Here is a 16176-nt window from a genome sequence, read left to right as displayed (position 1 = left end):
ATTAAAAAATTGTTGATATGTTTGTTATACTCATGTCATCAATACAATGCTAAGATAAGCTTTGGACCATGAAATCATGAGAGCTCATGACACATGAGTCAAAGAGTATAGGAAATTATCAAAAATAAAATCAATTGTGTAATACTTTCTTTTAATGCATGTATCTCTGTTAATACACTTGATGCAAGTAGTAACCATTATTTGAATAAATGGTACTTGTTTACATTCATCTTTTGATATTTACTTATTTTCTTAACTCACATTGTTGGGATTTGGAAATTGAACTGGTGCTCTAGTAATTTGAAATGCACATTTCTAGTTTATTACGTTGTACATTGTTTCAAAAATGTTTTCTGGTTCATACATCAAAAACTTTACCAAGAGATAGGATATTTTAAAATGTTATTCAAATTAAACAATTGTTAATGTAAACAATATGTTGATTGGGAAATTGAAGGGGCTTTAGCTAGATTATATGTTAATGACAAAGTAAAATGGGTGTTTAGCTGGAGTTACACTAGCAGCACATCCCTGATGAGTTCATTAATGCTATTATATACGTTACCTTCAGATATCTCAACATTTGGCCTCTTAACAATAAATTTTCTCCACACTTTCTCTATCCAGCAGTCACTGGAGCACTTTGCATGTTGCAGTAATAAGACATAGAATGCATCTCAGTTAAGAAGGAATTATAAGACACCCAATATTTAACCTCCACTATAACCAAAATTTATTTGCTTTGTGATTCAAAACTATCTTTTACTCTTGATAAAACAGTAATTCATATTTACAGTATAAATTTCATGTGCTTTATCAAATCCAAAAATTTCTGAGCTGAAACAAAATTTGGAGATGCTTCACAAGGAAGCAATAATGAAAAGTTCTAGGGAGTGGATAGCCATATACAGATGGATTAACAAAAAAAAAATCAGCAATTTTATTTCATCTTTACAAGAAATTGTCTCGCCTTCGAAAGATAGATTTACATAATCTCTATCATTACGAACAAAGAGAGATTGAGGATAAACATCCTTCTATCCTTGAGAGCATTTAATAAGTCATGCTACATAAGGGATATGAGGCTTCAAAATTAGTTTGTATGCCTACCAGTCAACAGGTGGGCAAAACACCCAACCTTTGATATGTCGTGTGGCATTATAGATGAACACATCATTCATTCAGTCCTTTCAAACACTAGGACAACATCATCAGGAGCAGATGCATACCACTTCCTTATTAGCACCACGAAGATATTGGAGAAGATAATAACTTTGTAAAAAAACACCACCACCTTTTGATCCTCAAATAAATAAGGAAATCGAAGAAGCAAAAATAAATAAATGTTCACCCACCCGAATACGAAAAAGAAAATAAGAAAAAAAATCTTTTTATGCAAGTGAACCAGATCCCAAAAAAATGCAAATAAGGTAAAGTGAAGTTCCAAGGACAAAAAACAAAATACGTCACGAATGCCGCCGCCTTCTAGGTGCAACATCATCATCAGTATCACGACCAATGGCATGTTTCTCTCCACTTACCAGTCTCTCGTCTTTGTTTAGCATCTTATGTGGATCTCTCCTTCGATCTTCGATATCTGTCATATCCCTATCCCTATCCCTATCTCTTCTATAGGAGAAATATCCCTTATACCGGTCCTTATCATCTCTAGGACTTGCACGATCCTCTAGTTCCTTAGATTGTGATCTGAAATGCTGTGGTGGCCCTCCTTCATCTCCTTCTTCACCTCTCCTTAATGGCTGTTGCCGGGCTTCCAAACTACTACTCTCAGGGGCACCTTTTAACAATGGAGAAGGAGAATGTCGCGTCACAGCAAGCACTTGCCGATCCCGCTCATCCATTAGAGAGGACCCATGCACAACATGTGGAGAGGTCCTTTGAGGAGGAGCATGGAGTCGGGATACAGAGGAACGCCTTATATCCCTCTCTCTTTGGCCATCTCCTTCTCTCTTATCCATCGACCATCTTGATGATGGAGGTGGGGAACGTTGTTGACTCCTAGTCGGAATATATTCTGATGGAGAGTTTCTCGACTTCACAATTTGCGACTCAGACCTCATGCTTGGCATCCGATTCGATACATTCGGATAATGATGATGGTGATGATCCATACGATGAGAAGACGAAGATGAAGATGACCTTCGTGGTGATTCACTTCTTCTTGATTGTTGTGGTGGTGGCCCCCCGCTGATACTTCGGTATCGATCAACCAAGCCTCGTCCAGAAGACGACCCATTTCGAGGGTCATGTATAACACCCAAGCCACGACCTCCTCCAGTCATTCCATTGGGCCTATTTCCTGCCCTCATTGAATAATGCATCCCTACATCCATGTCCATTGGACTTGCTCGACCTATCTGAAGAAGTGGGCCACGGCCACCTCGATTAACAAGTGGACGCATTCCACCCCGACCACCACTTATGATTCCGCTTCCTGGCTTCGGAATAGTAGTAGTACCATCATGAGCTAGAATGAACCCACCACCACTGCCTACCCGTGCTGGAGCCATTCCTGTTGGTCCACCATAAGAAGACGGCGTTCGCTGTCGCCCCCATTGATTTATAGGGCTTCCCTGACCTTCAACCCACCCCGATCCTCTTCCCCTGCCGCCAAATATCCCTTCTCTCCTCCCAAGGTTTCGGCCTCTAGCCACAGCAGCATTATGGGCACTGAAACCATCATCTGATCTGTGCAAAATAAAATAAAATTCACATCCATATCTGCTTAAAAAAGGTGCACGGAATAAAAAATGTTAGATTGAAATGTAAAAGTAGAAATCCCAATTTTTTACCTTCTTCCTCGATTGAAGTTCTCTCGGTCAGTCATATTATCATCAGAGCGCCTCTCGCCATAATAACCACTATCTATTCTACCTGCTGAGTATCCATCTCGTGGAGTGGCTCCCACTCGATTTGACCCATTAGATCCCCGTCCTCCAGAAGCGATCCATGTTGTAGATCGGCCACCGCGACGAGGAGCCATCTCTTTGGCCGCTTTTAGGGCCTCTTCAGGATTGTCAAAACCTTCTGGGAGCTGATCCCAACCTGTAGGTCTCCTCCTACCTGATGTTATAAATTTTCCTTGATTTTCATTACGAACTCCGTCTTCATGAGACGAAGCTCTACTCTGTGTTTCATCCCTGTCGGAGCGTGTGTCACCAGTACGTAAGACATGCTTCCCCAATTCACTATTTGAGTATCCCTCGGTTTGCACCATTGAATCGGTTTTGTCATCTATACCCAAACCAATCTCATCAACATCTCTGAAGTCAGAATCACCATAATCAACATGCTCCTCTCCTTCCGGCTCTTCGGACATGTTCCAATCTCCAACATCTTCTGATTTGATTTGCTTTTCCGATTCTGATATATCCTTTTCAATGATATCATTTTTGACACCATCTGATCTGATATGCTTTTTTGATTCAGAAAAGCCCATTTCGAGAATATCATCTTCAGCATCATATGATTTGATATGTTTTTTAGATTTTAACAAGCTCCTTTCAACAATATCCTCTTTCCCATCATCTGCACTCATGTTCTTTTTGGATTCTGATATGCACTTTTCAATGATATTATCTTTGGCATCATCTGATCTAATCTCCTCAGATTCTGATATGCCAACTTCAATGGTATTGTTTTTGACATCATCTGATCTAATCTGCTTTTCAGATTCTGATAAGCGCCTTTTGATTATATCATCTTCATAGTCATTTGATTTTATCTGCTTTTCAAATTCTAAAAAGCCCCTTCCATCAATATCATGTTTGCCATCATCTGATTTCAACTGCTTTTTGGGTTCTGATAAGACTCTTTTAGCAATATCCTTTTCATGATCTTGTACCTCCAATTCATCATGGATCTCTCCAAGATCAGATGTTGGCTCACGTCTTCCATATCTCATATTATACACCCCATTATCCAACTCCCATCCAGTGTGTCTAGTTAACAGTGATGTTTTTTGTTTCATGCTGCTGCAGTTCTCTACTAGTGCATTATTATGGTCAATTTTTCGCTTCGCCTCTTCATCCCTCTCTTCCATGTCAGCACTTACACGATGCACCCTTCTCTCACCATGACTACTATCATCGGAAGCTCTGCTAGTTGAAGTGTCAGGACTTTCTGCACTTTCACAATCAACATTCTTGCCACCATCCTGATCTGAGACGGTATCCCAAGCTGCCATATCTGTATTCAGATCCCAATGCAATCTATCATCTCTACCAATGCTACCTGATTCAGATCTGGCAATCTCATCATGTGCCCTTTCAGGTGAAAGATCCTCAATATTCTGCCTGACAATTTGGGAACTTATCTTATTAGTGTCTTCACAATAACTCTCCGACAAACCCCTATCTGCGCTGTCAATGGCGCCTTGGTATTCTTCGATCTTTGTTATACCTTGTTTTTCTTGCTCCCCTTCTTGTCCCAAGAACTTTTCGATCTTGTTTGATGCAAGAAAATTCTGATCTTTACAAATGCTTAAGGAGTTGGGTGAGGAAGGTGTAGGAGAGGGTACCATGCAATGTGAAGAGGATTGCCTTGATGGAGAGCACGTATATAATGCAGAAGCCAATCTGTGTGAAGAAAATGTCTGAGGCGATGGTGATCTCGGTGGTGATGATGGTGATGGTGATGGAGACCTCATAGCTTCAACAATTTGAATTCTCCGCTTCTTTATTGGCACAATGGCCGGGGTATCATTGAATCGCCGACCCAGCACCATTGACTGTATCAAAAACATTTATTGAAACTTCTTAATCCATGAAGGGATCATTTATATTGATATTGCATGAAAAACATTTAAGCTAACGCTAACCACTCCTACAATAACTTCACTTCCTAATAGATAAAGAGGGATCCTCCGTATTGATGCTGCAAAAAAAAGCTTTATAACAGAAAACAAGGGATCCCAAACCATACATGTGGATGTAATATGAAAAAGCTTTTCGTTACAGCTAACCTTTGCAGAACCACTTTCTTTGGACTCGATATCCGGAATGCTTTTAATGCTAGAACTTGTTTGAGTTGAGTTCATGGGGCACTTCAAACCAACTTTATCTGCACTGTGATCTTTACATCTACCATTTTGCGAAGCTTGCCCGTGACAGAAATTGGTAGGCAGCATGTTTGAAGCTGAGGATTCCTTCCTTGAGGTAGCTACCTGAAGAAAATAAATCAAGATTGCAGTCACAATATGTATATTGAATCCTTAGACTTTCAAATGCTTAAAAGGTCATAGGCATTCACATTCTCTTGACCTCTTATTTCCATATAACTTGACCTCAGTCCACTAGAAAGCTTTTCCACACTCGACCTCTCCAATCTGTTATACAAAACACAAATATTTTTAGACAATCCAGATTAATGCACATGAAAAAACTTAAAAACCAAGAAACTTCTCAGTGACATTAATGCTGGAACGTAGTAATCCTAACAAAACTTCAATCTGAATCTTTTCCTTTTAAAGGCACAATGAAAAGCAAAAGAAGAATTGCAATACAAAGTATATTTTGAATCTTAATGTAGAAAATTCTAATATCTTTGTTCAATTCACCTAGATCGTCTTTTTACATAGTTTGAACCAAACCAGATGCTTCCCCAAGACTAACCTGTGGATGGAGTTACTTCTACACTCATTCCAGCAAAGGGATCAATAGTAAATCCTCGTGATCGCGAGGATCCATGTAAGCAAACTGAATACTCAAACAAGATTCCAGCAGATATCATCCTCTCAAATGGCTACTGCTCCTTAATATACACATGCTCAAAGAGATATGCTAAATCCAAGAATGGATAGATGGCCCCTTTTCCAAGGGATTATGAAACCCAACCTATTTCTGAGCTCTTGTGAAGTTAATTATAACATGAAGATTGCTCCATGCCTCTCATATCTCATAACCTGTTTATCCTGTGAGAAGGTTCTAAGCAAAATTTCTGTTTGACCTAACCATTCTCAGGTTTCCACTTGAAGCTGAATCATACCACTATTATGACAGTACATTCGTCAACCTACGAAGCAATTTCCGATGAACACGCTTCAAATAGTCAATTATTGATAAAAGAAGTCATGCTTAAAACTTTTATTGGTCACCTGGATGCTTATTGCTGCCAAAATGTACACAGCTAGCAGCCACAAACTGAACCATGATCTTCTAATATTCCAAGTATATGAGAGCTTGGTTTCGTTTTGGGAAACCCATAGTGCCAAAAAAAGCAAGCAAAAAATTACATGCCAGTAGGACATCAGAAAGGGGATCTTTATTGCAGCCCATGAAGATTGTTCACCTCATTGAACGTTTTTGTCCATGCATTAAACCCATGGAAAAGGGTAAAAAAACACTTGTGATGCCATGAAAAGCAAAAAAAACCTATATGCCCATAGGGCATCAAGAAAGGGATCTTTGTTTGGCACACCAAGATTGTTCGTCAATTGCTGTCATCCACGAGTGCAAATAGTTCTCTCTTTAATAGCAAGAAACTTCAGTAAGTTCCATTTGATGGAAGAGAAACAGAAGGCCTGAACTTTTCAAGAATCTGATTGATTTCCACACTCCTTCTGGGGCTGAGATGGATCCAAGCTTGCGCACATTGTTCTCCATGGCTGCTTTCCGAGATAGAGAATACAATGCAACCTTGATGAACTCAACAATTATTGGATCATTCATGGTTTGAATGACTAGGAGAGTAATGGATTACTTGAATTGATGACTGGTTCTTTTATGGCTTGATGCTAGAAGAGCAATGGATCTCGGAAAAGAGCTTGATATTTCCTACCTAAACTTAAAATTGAATGCATAGGTCATGTGTTGTCGCACCTGTTCTAGGCAAAATGCCCTACCTTGCTATGTTCCTTGGCTATCGTAGACATACTTCGCGAAACATGGTTTAAAAGTCAAATCGTTGTCCTCATGTTTTCTTTCCTTTGAACACTTTCATGCTCTACTTCACTTTGTATTGTAATGTTTGTTTGTTTTTTTCCCATCCAGCTTATCTAGCTCCAAGGAATTATTTCCTGTTCACCTGTGGGATTATTCCTCATTTACTTTATAGACCTGTAATTGCTTACCAGCCATGATGGATCATAGATTTTCTCACAATGTTCTCCATATATATTCTCTGAAAACTTTTGAGTTTCTACCTTCTGTGTATGTTTGTACATCTGTGAACGTGTGCATGTGTGTGAAAGCAAAATTGAAGATATGGGTCATGTCGGCGCACCTGCTCTAAGAAATATTCTATCCTGCTATTTATTGATCTACTACATATAATCAACCAAGACATAGGTTAAAGGTACCTCATTTTATACAATTTCTTCGGAAGTGTTTCGTGATCTATGTTCAGCTACAAAGCTGTGATGCAGCTATATTTCCTCTTCACCTGTTGGGGATTTTTTCAATCATTTTTTCTACTTCCTTCAGGAGCCATTTCAATTTCTACATCAAATTTGTATTGTATTGTGATGCATGCTTAACAACACTCAGCATACACAAAGCAAAAACCCTGTTCAACCGTGCAGAAACAGTTCTTCCATTCCTTTTAATGATCTGTAAAGAAAGCTTATCTAAAGCTCTCTATCTCCCCCCCCCCCTCTCTCTCTCTCTATATATATATATATCAATGTCCGAATGCATCGCAAAAACCTGATTATATCCTCATTACAATCTGATCATAACCTCACAAGACCTGTTTTACAACCTGATTATAATTCCATCCACAAACTAAATTCCCTGTAAAACACTAGTAGGAATGCAGAAGAAAAACATGTAAGAGCTCAACCTGGAAGAAAGCAACAGGATTCGATCCTGAGAACAAAAATCCCCAACTGGGTCTTCAAAATTGTGAATTTTCAAAGCTCCTCGGAACTGGTAGGATCATTCCAACAGTGGAGAGACAACATAGGAAGGAAAACTCTGACAGTAGAGAGAAGGGGGTGGACCGATCTGTCGTTTGATCGAAGGGGGGTCGATAAATCAGATGGTTGGCAGAGACAGAACAGGAGTGGATTTATCTGCTGGTGAGGAGAGAGGGGGTGGAACAAACTGACACTGGAGCGTACAGGGAGGGGTGGAAAAATTTTGATGTCGAAGAGAAGATAGGAAACAAGGTCGATCAATCTGATGATGTAACAAAGGGGATCAATTTATATGACAGTGGGGAAACTGTGAGAACAGGGGGATTGATGGATGGAACTATGGAGAACAGGAGATCCATTAATTGAAACTGTGGAGAACAGAGGATTGATGGATCAAACAGCAGAGAAGAGAGGACCAATGGATCAAACAGGGGAGAAGAGAATACAGATGGACCGAGCCGTGGACAACAAAGGATCGGTGGATCGGAACAGCGAACAAACAGAGGGGCCGATGGATCGTGTGGAGAACGAACGGAGGGATTGATGGATCTCGAACCTGCGGAGAACAGCAGAGGGTAGATGGATCAAAGGCGGTGGAGAACAGAGGATCGATGGGTGGAGCCCCTGGAGAACAAACCACAGAATATATGAGTCTTCTGCGGATCAAAGTATGCGACTGAAAATGGCCTCAAAATCTGAAGTTAGGGATAGAAACCTGTGGAAGAGGAAGGAGAAGAAGGGGATGGGGATGGAGATGCGATAAGAGAGAGAGAGACCTGCGGATGGGTGGGTGGGTGGGTGTATTGTCTGTCTGTCTGTCTCTGTCTGTGTGTTTTGCGTTTTTAAGCACTTTGTTCTTCGCAGCTTCGGGCCTGCTGCACCTATCCAAACCTAAATCCGAGCCTGGCCTTCACCGAACGTCCCCCGCATCTCCCTGTCTCTCTCTCTCTCTCTCTCTTTTGTTTTTTAAGCCCTTTGTTCTTCGTAGCTTCGGGCCTGATACACCTACCCAAACCTAAATCCGACTCTGTCCTTCCCCGAACCTCCCCCGCCTCCCCCTGTCTCTCTCTATCTCTGTTTTGCGTTTTTAAGCCCTTTGTTCTTCGCAGCTCGGGCCTGCTACACCTACCCAAACCTAAATCCGAGCCTGGCCTTCACCGAGCCTCCCCTGCCCACACTCTCTCTCTCGCTCTCTCTCTGTTTTGCGTTTTTAAGCCCTTTGTTCTTCGCAGCTCGGGCCTGCTACACCTACCCAAACCTAAATCCGAGCCTGGCCTTCACCGAGCCTCCCCTGCCCACACTCTCTCTCTCGCTCTCTCTCTGTTTTGCGTTTTTAAGCCCTTTGTTCTTCGCAGCTCGGGCCTGCTACACCTACCCAAACCTAAATCCGAGCCTGGCCTTCACCGAGCCTCCCCTGCCCACACTCTCTCTCTCGCTCTCTCTCTGTTTTGCGTTTTAAGCCCTTTGTTCTTCGCAGCTCGGGCCTGCTACACCTACCCAAACCTAAATCCGAGCCTGTCCTTCCCCGAACCTCCCCCGCCTCTCGCTCCCTCTCTCTCTCTCTCTCTCTCTCTCCATCCCTGATCGTTGAGACTCGAGACTCGCGTAGTATACGTAATATACTCGAATGCATTGGCAAACACTCGTTTTCATACGAATGCAAGCGCATGCGTATGTTTTCAATACATTCTTATCTTCTTTTTTTACACTTTTTACCTTAAAATTTGTTTACCTTATATGTAATAAATAATGAATACAAAAGTATGGTATTTACCATACTTCGATGGTGTTTATTATACTCGGATGATTGAACCATTCGCATATGTACGTATGATTCATAATATGCTCGAGATCTTTGCTTTTTCCTTATTTGCTAATTAGTCTTTATTTTTAATTATTTGTTATTTATTTATTTACATATCTATTTATTTATTACTTTATTTATCTTTTATTTATTTATTGATTTATTCTTTTATCTATTTATTTATTATCTTATTATTATTATTATTATTATTATCTATCTATTTTGTTCATAGTTTTTTGGGAACTATCAGAGATGTGAGCCCTAGTTGTCCGACTAGCTCAAATAAATCAGCCTTGAAGGATGACGTACAAAAACCCGGAACCATATGCACATCTCCGATATCAATTGGCCTGAAACACCACTGAATCCATCGTGTTCTCTTACAGAACATTCGAATACGACCAAATAATTAAAACGTAGGCAAGCAAACCCCCCAATGCTAGCTACTTGGGCTCTTTCTGAGTTTCCAAGCAATGTGCACTACATAGTGCATAGGAACCCAAACCCCACCCCAAGGCTAGCCACTTGGCCTTTCTGAATTTCCAAACTAAATTTAAAGCATACAAGATTTCACACTGTGAATTGCGTGATGTGCTCCGGTGTTACAATTGCACGAATCGTGAAGCAATAATATTTGTTGCGACGAGGAACGAATATGATCATCAATCATGTTCTTTCAAACTTGCTTGCTTCGAACCCTACGAAGCAATATCTATTTTTTGTGCTCGAGAAATAGCCATCCACGCATTGATAAGCTCTGCCATAGGTCGTTGCCAAATATGGCATATATCAACACAAATTCACCGTACACGTCAAAATCATGCTCAATTTAATAAGGAATACCTTTTCCTTTTCTTCTATTTCAGTCTACTTGTGTGATTTGTTTGCATGTTTTCATCCCATGCATTTCATTTGTCTGTTTTTTCAGTTTATTGTAAAACCCTGATAGGATTCCTAAAGCAACACCCCCATTGCACATTGTCATGCACACTTAAACCATTTTTGAGTTATGTGCATGCCTCGATCATTGGTAAGTACTAAATTCATTGTAGCATTTTGACATGAGAAAACATGAACAAAGTAAAAAGACATTCACATCCCGTTGAGAAGTGTGCCTCGGCCAACTATAGTTTAGATGGGGCTTTTTGGCACAACATTGATTACACAATTTGCATTGTGTTTATTGATGGGAAACATGACTAATCACCTCTCTCATTGTATTGATTTGGACATATTAGCTCAACAAGACCACGTAAAATAAACTTGTTTAGTTTAACAATGTACCTTACATTGCATGATATAATTTTATGAATATGTGAGCGCATCATATTGTGAAACCTCTCATCTCACATAATACGAATTCCATCGTTGACATAAAACATGGTTTTATCAATATATGTATATTAAAACCTCTCATCTCACAACATGTAGCCATTTTTACAACATGGCACCCACAAAAGGTTTGTTTACCATGTAGCCATTTTTACAACATGGCACCCACTTGAAGTGCCCAAGAGCTTCCAATACATTCCAACTAGCATGGCATTCACCATGGGGTGGCTCGAGGTTTTGAAGAAGAGTTAATGTGAAATTGAATATATGTATGTGCATTAGAACATCAAATAAATACCTTTTTGATCCACTGGTCTTACAAACCTTCTTATATAGGTCATCACTAACTAATGAGCGATAGTTTATTGGCTACCATGGAGTAGCAACATTTTGGCATACTACATTGCCATTAAAGGAAATATTGTTTTCATGGCATTGCTTACTTGGGATGTTACCAATTGGGTTAAATTCCCAAATATAAATGGCCTCAAAACAATGCAAGAGATATAAAATTAGTTCCAACTTGGTTAAGCACTTGTTCAGATAATGCCAAAAAAATTAGCATTGCTATATTTGTTTCCCATGGCTTTATTTTGGATAGTTCATCTCATTACTAGCAATGTGTCATTTACATCCAATTTTTCATTTGGGGAAGATCGGGGGAAGTATGAACTATACTTTGGGGATATCATGTCAATATATGGTCTTCAATCAAAACTATTGTAGGTGAATTCTTTATCGGTGAGTGTTCTCTTCAACCATTTATAAATTGTTGATTAATAGATGGTGCAAATCACTATCTTTGTGATGTGTTACAATCAAGGCAAAACATGTGGTTCTAGTCTTGAAAACGAGTAGTTGCGTTGAAAATCCTTAGAGAATTTTAGTTAATGGCTACAAGTTTTGGTGCACCATGATCAACTTAAGAGAGACAAATATTGTTTAGAGAGTAAGGCCTAATTAAAAAAGTTGTTATTTAATAAACTAGATGTAGAGTGATATTTTGTTCTAAATGACAATATATCATGTCCGCCATGCAAGATCTATCATGGTGGTAGCAAAACCTTGCCACTTGAGGTGATCCTAAGGGTCAAAATCAATTGTGATTCACCTCCTCCATCCTCTCAAGGGTGGTGAAGGGTACGAATTGACCCCCCAACATTATATATAAGGATGGTAACAAGATTGCACTAGAGTGGAGGAGCAATGTTATTATGATGTGATATTCATTAAATGCTACACCTTCAAACTTTATGTGCATCTATGATGGATGATATACTTTGTAAATTTAAACTAACAATCTTTAATTGTATCATCAACCACATGAAAGAAACTTAAGAAATGTGTCACAATTTACATTAATGTTGAAAATAGAGTATTGGAACACGAGAAATATTCAGCTCCAATATATATATATATCCCATATTCTCAAATACTTGTTACTAGTTAGCATTTAAAAAATCATAGTGTAAAGTTGGCCTTGCATTCTATGACTGCACAAACTTTCAACTACAAACATCAACAATGGCTCTACTTCTTGCATCTTGGTAAGGTATTGGCAAAGAAAGAAAATTGGGGTAGTGGAAAACCAACTCCCCTTTTATCGTCACCATGAATCCAAAGCTCTATGAAGCCAAAAAATTATGGCACTTTATCATTCAATTTCCAAACCTAATGCCACACCCAAGCACATTCTTTTTATATCATATAAAAAAACAGAAAAACATCAATTTGGTTCATTAAGTTCATTCATCAACTAAAAGACGTTAGAAAGTTATTGATTACCATTGATGATATATAAATAAAATGTTGAACAAGGTCTTGCACAATGGCTTAAGCAAGCAATCCCAAACCAACAAGAGATAGGGACACAATTCAAGATAGGGACACAATTCAAGCAGCATACTTTCCACCAAGACATCATAGAGTGTCAAAAAGGCATTTTAAAATTAATATCTCACATCAACAAAAGGATCTCAAAATTATGTCATGTTTGGACAAGATTCAAATAATAATATAGCCAAGGATCGTAAACCACAAACTAACAAAAACCCATGGAAAAAGTCTAGACTCTAGACTCTAAACCATGGCAAATATCCACTTTGATCACAGCTATAAAAATGTTTGAGATAGGACATCCAAAATTTTGTGGATAATATTGTTGCAATGTCGCAAATGATGTTTTCGAATGACATGTTTGACATTAACATTGTGGTCACAATCATATAGCATTAAAGAGCATGTCATGACATCATTGTCATCGATGACAAGACATAAAGACCTCTTAATTTGTCTTTGCCTTCACTTTCTTCACATCGATTGATTTAAATTTCTTCATTCCCAAAAAGAAAGTAAGTGCACCAAACAAAGCCAAGTTCTGCAAAAGTTTTTAGTTAATACATGTTCTCAGATTAGAAAACTTTACATCATTAGAAGAAAACATACTATAAAGTTTTAATATGAAAAAATCATGTTTAATAATACGCTTTTGATTTCCACCCTTCCTGATGACTGATTATTTACATTACCCAACCACTGAAGTTAGAAGTTTAGCTACAGTAGCTAAAAAATTGTTGTTCCACATCGCAGTGTGACTATATGGAATGTTTTGGTCAACTATACTTCTTGATGCCCAACTAACCTTTTCATGTGATAGGTACTGCCAGAATTCTCAATAGATTATTGCTGAATATTTTGAAATGGTATGAAATGACTTCATGGATAAGAGAGATATTGGAAACCATAGGTATACCCTTGATTGGTTGACCAAAAGCCATTCCACACAGAACTCTTGTATCGCTATGACAGACATTCGTTCATGTTTGACTGGTAAGTCTTACAGTCAGGGAGGCTTACACAATTATACTCATAAGCTGTCAGAGTATTAGCCTAAGCCTACATTTGCCATACAGCTATGTTAATTAGTCTTTGGAAGACATTCGCCATAAACTACGAAACTTACAATATCCTGCTTCTGACATACAATAACGAGAGAGTGATATTGCAGAGACATTACGTCACATTGCTGCCTCTTTGAGACATTTCACGATGAAGCCCCCTAAACAAGCCAGATGAGATCTTGGAAAGACTTTAGAGGGCGATCTATGTTGTAAACACACTAAACATAGAACCTTCAAAGGGTTCATAAGACATCTTAGGTTTTATACACTAAACCCTAAACATAAAAACAGTGCACACACAAAAAGAACAACTCCTGAATGAATTGCACCCAGACAGAAATAAATCCATTTGCTAATAACGCCAGGAAAATGCCTTATACCCTAAACCGTAAACCCCAAAACAATGAACACACAAATGAATTGACTCCTGAATGAATTGTACACAGATAGAAATCAATCCAATATTACCAGGAAAATATTGAACTGACCTCACTGACAATGCATACCCTGAGGTTTAATAACTAGGAAGAAATTTTGAACAAATATTTGAAAACAAGGAATATATATTTTACTGTAAATACCTTTAAAAACTGTGTGAATTCTCGTGAATGATCTGTGCTTGTCGAATCATAATTGTAGAAATCATGCATTATTGGTGTAACTGATGCAAGGAAAATCAGCTACAAGAAAGACAATGCCCTTATGAATGAGAGAGAAATGATAAAAAAATGATTTGATGCCAAAAATCTCAAAAGAAAGCTCTTACCAATAAATAAGCTCCCAAGCTACTGCCGAAAGTGAATAGTATTCCACCAATGCCTTCTAAAGCTATAGCAGCCATCAATAAGTGCTTTGTCTGGAAAGAGAAGAATTTCTTAACTACAAAATTTTCATGAAGAGACCCGACCTAAAGATAGGATTTTCAACATCTCTATCAAGGAGCGAAAAATCTAAGACATACAGCAAACCAAAGCCATATACACATTGAGAAGAAAATAATTTGCATACATCTGTGTGTGCTGTGTCCGTGTTACCTCCACGTGTGGGATGTCATAGCCAAGAGCTGCAACCACATGGCCCTTGAAGAGAGCAAGCTTGGGCTCCATAGCTTTGATAGCACTGCCTCCATCTCTACCAAAGTCTTCGATTCTACTCATTCAACAGACGCAAAACCATAATCTTGTTAGGAAAAAGACAGAAAAACTCAATATTAACCTTCTCTCACTCTGGCTACACCTTAGTGGCAGTGAGCCATGAATTTCTATTACTCGTGCATTGGGATTCAAATCTCACTAACTGCAGTACCATACTAGATGCCACTGTGGAAGGTAGAGCTGAACACATACATGGCCTTCTGGTCTCAGCCAGAGAACCTAATCAAATGAGCTCTCTCTCTCTCTCTCTCTCTTTAATATATCTTTCTTTCTCTCTCTATACCCGAGTATTAAGCCAAAAACTTACTAACCCATGCACCACCAGTGTTGAACTCTCACTTACTGCACTGCACGCCTATACTAGATGCCACTGCGAATTGCATTATGCAGGGGTGGGGTGCATGACCTTCGCCAGGCAACCTTACCCACAGAGCTACAACTTCAGCATTTTTCTTTTCTCTGTCTTCTCCTCCCCTCCCCTCCCCTCCTCTACTCTCAATGCTGTCTCTTCTATGCAGTGTACGCGAGTCTGTTACCATTTCCGGAAGAACGCTTACTTGTGCCAGGCAGCTAGGATGAAGATGGCAGAGAAGAAGAGGCGTCCTGCAGAGGAGGTGATGCCCATTGGCGATGGCTTCCTCTGTTCTTCTCTTGCAAGTGGAAGAAGAAGGAGAAGAAGGAGAAGAAGAAGAGAGAAACAGGGGCCAGCAGCATTTTTGTTCTGTTTGATTTTTCTTCAGCCAGTGTGGGACACATTGAAAAAACAGCCCGCCCATCGCATGGGTGTGATGGCCACTCATTTGTCTTCTCGGGGCCCCGGAATGTCCGAAAAAACCAGCCACACCCAAACCGGTCTCACGCTCATCGCTCGTTAAGAGGCAGAGGAGGGTAGGTCACTGCCTGCGGTTTACGTAAGTCAAGGGGGGCATGTTCACTAAATGTTAGAAAGGGACTACTACTTGTGATTGGATAGAAAAGGAATGATAGGTGCATTGCATGCACTATCATGATCTTGACAACCGATGAACTTAGATCTAGAAAGACGTTAATAGTAGTAGGGTTTGTCACATCCATCATTCTTCTTATTCTTCTCTCTCTCTCTCTCTCTCT

The 16176-nt window shown here is 39.4% G+C and overlaps 2 protein-coding genes across 10 annotated transcripts; both read right to left on the bottom strand.

The window, feature by feature from the left end:
• Positions 1–922: 922 nt before the first annotated feature.
• On the bottom strand, positions 923–7924 carry LOC147864675 (uncharacterized). Of its 7 annotated transcripts, XM_087318790.1 has the most exons (6): positions 6116–7922; positions 5634–6033; positions 5272–5347; positions 4985–5185; positions 2814–4750; positions 923–2709 (listed from the first exon to the last, which is right to left on the bottom strand). In XM_087318790.1, the coding sequence occupies exons 3-6, from the start codon at positions 5293–5295 to the stop codon at positions 1467–1469; spliced, it is 3405 nt and encodes a 1134-aa protein (XP_087174916.1). In that variant the 5' UTR covers positions 5296–5347; positions 5634–6033; positions 6116–7922; the 3' UTR covers positions 923–1466. The 7 variants fall into 7 exon arrangements, with proteins under 7 accessions (XP_087174916.1, XP_087174917.1, XP_087174920.1 ...); XM_087318791.1 differs by lacking the exon at positions 5634–6033 and having other exon boundaries at positions 7801–7924; XM_087318794.1 differs by lacking the exon at positions 5634–6033 and having other exon boundaries at positions 5283–5347; positions 7801–7923.
• A 5161-nt stretch (positions 7925–13085) lies between these two features.
• Positions 13086–15734, bottom strand: LOC147864674 (uncharacterized). 3 transcript variants are annotated; one of them, XM_087317683.1, is made up of 5 exons: positions 15624–15734; positions 14947–15061; positions 14679–14819; positions 14494–14592; positions 13086–13389 (listed from the first exon to the last, which is right to left on the bottom strand). In XM_087317683.1, the coding sequence occupies exons 1-5, from the start codon at positions 15689–15691 to the stop codon at positions 13297–13299; spliced, it is 516 nt and encodes a 171-aa protein (XP_087173809.1). In that variant the 5' UTR covers positions 15692–15734; the 3' UTR covers positions 13086–13296. The 3 variants fall into 3 exon arrangements, with proteins under 3 accessions (XP_087173809.1, XP_087173810.1, XP_087173811.1); XM_087317684.1 differs by having other exon boundaries at positions 14679–14768; XM_087317685.1 differs by lacking the exon at positions 14494–14592 and having other exon boundaries at positions 14679–14768.
• Between the last annotated feature and the right edge of the window lie 442 nt (positions 15735–16176).

The sequence above is a fragment of the Azolla caroliniana genome, unplaced genomic scaffold, assembly GCF_043228905.1.
Source record: "Azolla caroliniana isolate FFs.n. ecotype wild unplaced genomic scaffold, voAzoCaro1.0.p SCAF_4, whole genome shotgun sequence".
Classification (NCBI taxonomy): domain Eukaryota; kingdom Viridiplantae; phylum Streptophyta; class Polypodiopsida; order Salviniales; family Salviniaceae; genus Azolla; species Azolla caroliniana.
The sequence above is the reverse complement of the archived record's forward strand: the minus strand, read 5'-3'. Positions and strand labels throughout refer to the sequence as shown.